Raw genomic sequence first — 2151 nt, 5'->3', positions numbered from 1 at the left:
TATATAAATCCACCAACCTATCAATAAATAAATATGAAAATTAATCCAACAATGCATAGATCAGCCTGGCTAGGGACAGAATTTATGTGAAATTAGCCTCATTGGCCCTCTTCTAGAGCAGAGATGGGGAACTATGGCCCTTTTATGATTTGTGGCCTTCAACTCCCAGAACTCACATGCTGGTTCAGGAATTCTGGGAGGTGAAGTCCACAAGTCATAAAGGGGGCCATAGTTTTTCTAGATAATGCACACCAACGAACATACTGTATGTGGAAAAATATGTTTGAATAGAAATGAAGTATATTGAGAACATATTCCCTCAAAGAGAATGCAAACTCAGCCAAACCAAGGAATCTGATGTCAGGTTTCCATGGTCATTGGTTTCCCTGCTTATCATTTTTCAGCATTTTGTTTATAAATATCAAAGAAGACCAACGAAAATATTTTTTCTTCTAATTTGAGGGGGAGAGAGGAAGCACCTTTTGTAAATCATGTGTTTGTGATTGTCCCCACAGTTTGCATCTCTCCTTGATTTCAGATCCTGAGTCAAGGACACCAAAGACTGAACAAAATGACCAAGTGGAACCATACAACAGTGCCTGAGTTTCTTCTTCTTGGCTTCACCAATCGTCAAGACATCAATACAGGCCTCTTTGTCCTCTTCTTAGCCATCTATGTGATCACTCTGGTGGGGAACATTGGTATTATCCTATTAACCTGGACCTGCCCCAGTTTACACAGTCCAATGTACTTTTTCCTCAGCAATCTGGCTTTCCTAGATACTAGTTATTCTTCCACCATTGCTCCCAAGATGCTGGTCAATTTCTTAAGAAAGAAGAAGGCCATTTCATTTGCAGGATGCATTGTTCAAATGTATCTATTTGCTTCCTTTGCAGATGCTGAGTGCCTTCTTCTGGCTGCCATGGCTTATGACCGCTACATGGCCATTTGCAACCCACTACTCTACCCTGTCCTTATGTCTCACAAAGTTTGCATCTCTTTGATAACAGGTTCTTATCTGATTAGTAGCATGACCTCATTGGTGCACACTTGTTTTACTTTTCACATCTCCTTTTGTGGATCCAATGTCATCAATCACTTCTTCTGTGACATCCCCCCACTCTTGGCCCTCTCCTGTTCCAGTACCCATATAAACGAGATGCTCCTCTTTGCTCTATGTGGTTTTATCCAGATGAGCACTTTCTTGTTCATCCTCATCTCCTATTTCTCTATCCTTTGCACAGTTTTGAAAATTCCTACCAACAAAGGCCGCCAGAAAGCTTTTTCAACTTGCAGCTGCCATTTCATTGCTGTTGCTCTTTTCTATGGGGCCCTCCTTTTCACTTATCTTCGGCCTACTTCCAGTTATGCCCCATACACTGATAAAATAATATCTGTTTTTTATACTGTGGTGTTTCCTATGATGAACCCCTTGATCTACAGCCTGAGGAACAAAGAAGTGAAGGATGCCTGGAAGAAAACATTGGCAAGAAACGTTTCCTCCCATTCGTGATGGCATGCAAAGAGAAAAGGAGGAGTGGAGAATGGACATCCGAACATTAATATGGCCAGTCAAAATGCTAATGTAAATTCATACATTAATCTTTTTGGCAGATTATGCTAAAAATCCCCCATTCTCTATGATGTTTTTATGCATGGTAGTAATCTTTTGTGCTTTTCAATTAAAGTAAAAGAATGACATTTTCTCTGTGATAATGTTTTTCTTCTTGGCTCTTAGTTTCAAAGGCATTTTCAAAAGAATGATGAAGTATCAGGTTCCTACCAAGTCTCTCTCTTCCTTATATGTCCCTGGTCATGGGCCTTGACAATGAAGACCCCTCAAGAGATGCAATGTAGGCTCAGCTCCAAGATCATACTAACTAAGCTCAATTTAAATTGTGAGCCTTGAGGCTGAAAACACAAAACATTTTAGAACAGAAAGCTGAGAAATAGGATACTCAGTTAGTTGTGATTTCTTAAATGTGATTTCTTAAGCTTGAATCAGTTCATACAACACAACGAAAAGAAAATGCAAAATATTAAAACAGCACAAATGATAAAGAAATTTCCTTGGGAATACCACATAACTTGAAATGAAATCCTTACTCATAAATCCACCTAATCTCTGATGAACCTCAGGTCACATTGGAA

General features: G+C 39.3%; 1 protein-coding gene across 1 annotated transcript; it reads left to right on the top strand.

Moving 5' to 3' along the window:
- The first annotated feature begins 568 nt into the window (after positions 1 to 568).
- Positions 569 to 1513, top strand: LOC131204742 (olfactory receptor 5AS1-like). The gene has a single exon (XM_058196278.1). It carries the CDS (start codon positions 572 to 574, stop codon positions 1511 to 1513), a length of 942 nt encoding a protein of 313 aa, XP_058052261.1. The 5' UTR covers positions 569 to 571.
- The last annotated feature ends 638 nt before the right edge of the window (positions 1514 to 2151 follow it).

The sequence above is a fragment of the Ahaetulla prasina genome, chromosome 1 (genome assembly GCF_028640845.1).
Source record: "Ahaetulla prasina isolate Xishuangbanna chromosome 1, ASM2864084v1, whole genome shotgun sequence".
In the NCBI taxonomy this organism is placed as follows: Eukaryota; Metazoa; Chordata; class Lepidosauria; order Squamata; family Colubridae; genus Ahaetulla; species Ahaetulla prasina.
This window is presented reverse-complemented; position numbering and strand designations above follow the sequence as displayed.

Coding starts and splice junctions, on each gene's coding strand:
- LOC131204742 (XM_058196278.1), top strand. CDS start 572: ATGACCAAGTGGAACCATACAACAGTGCCTGAGTTTCTTCTTCTTGGC.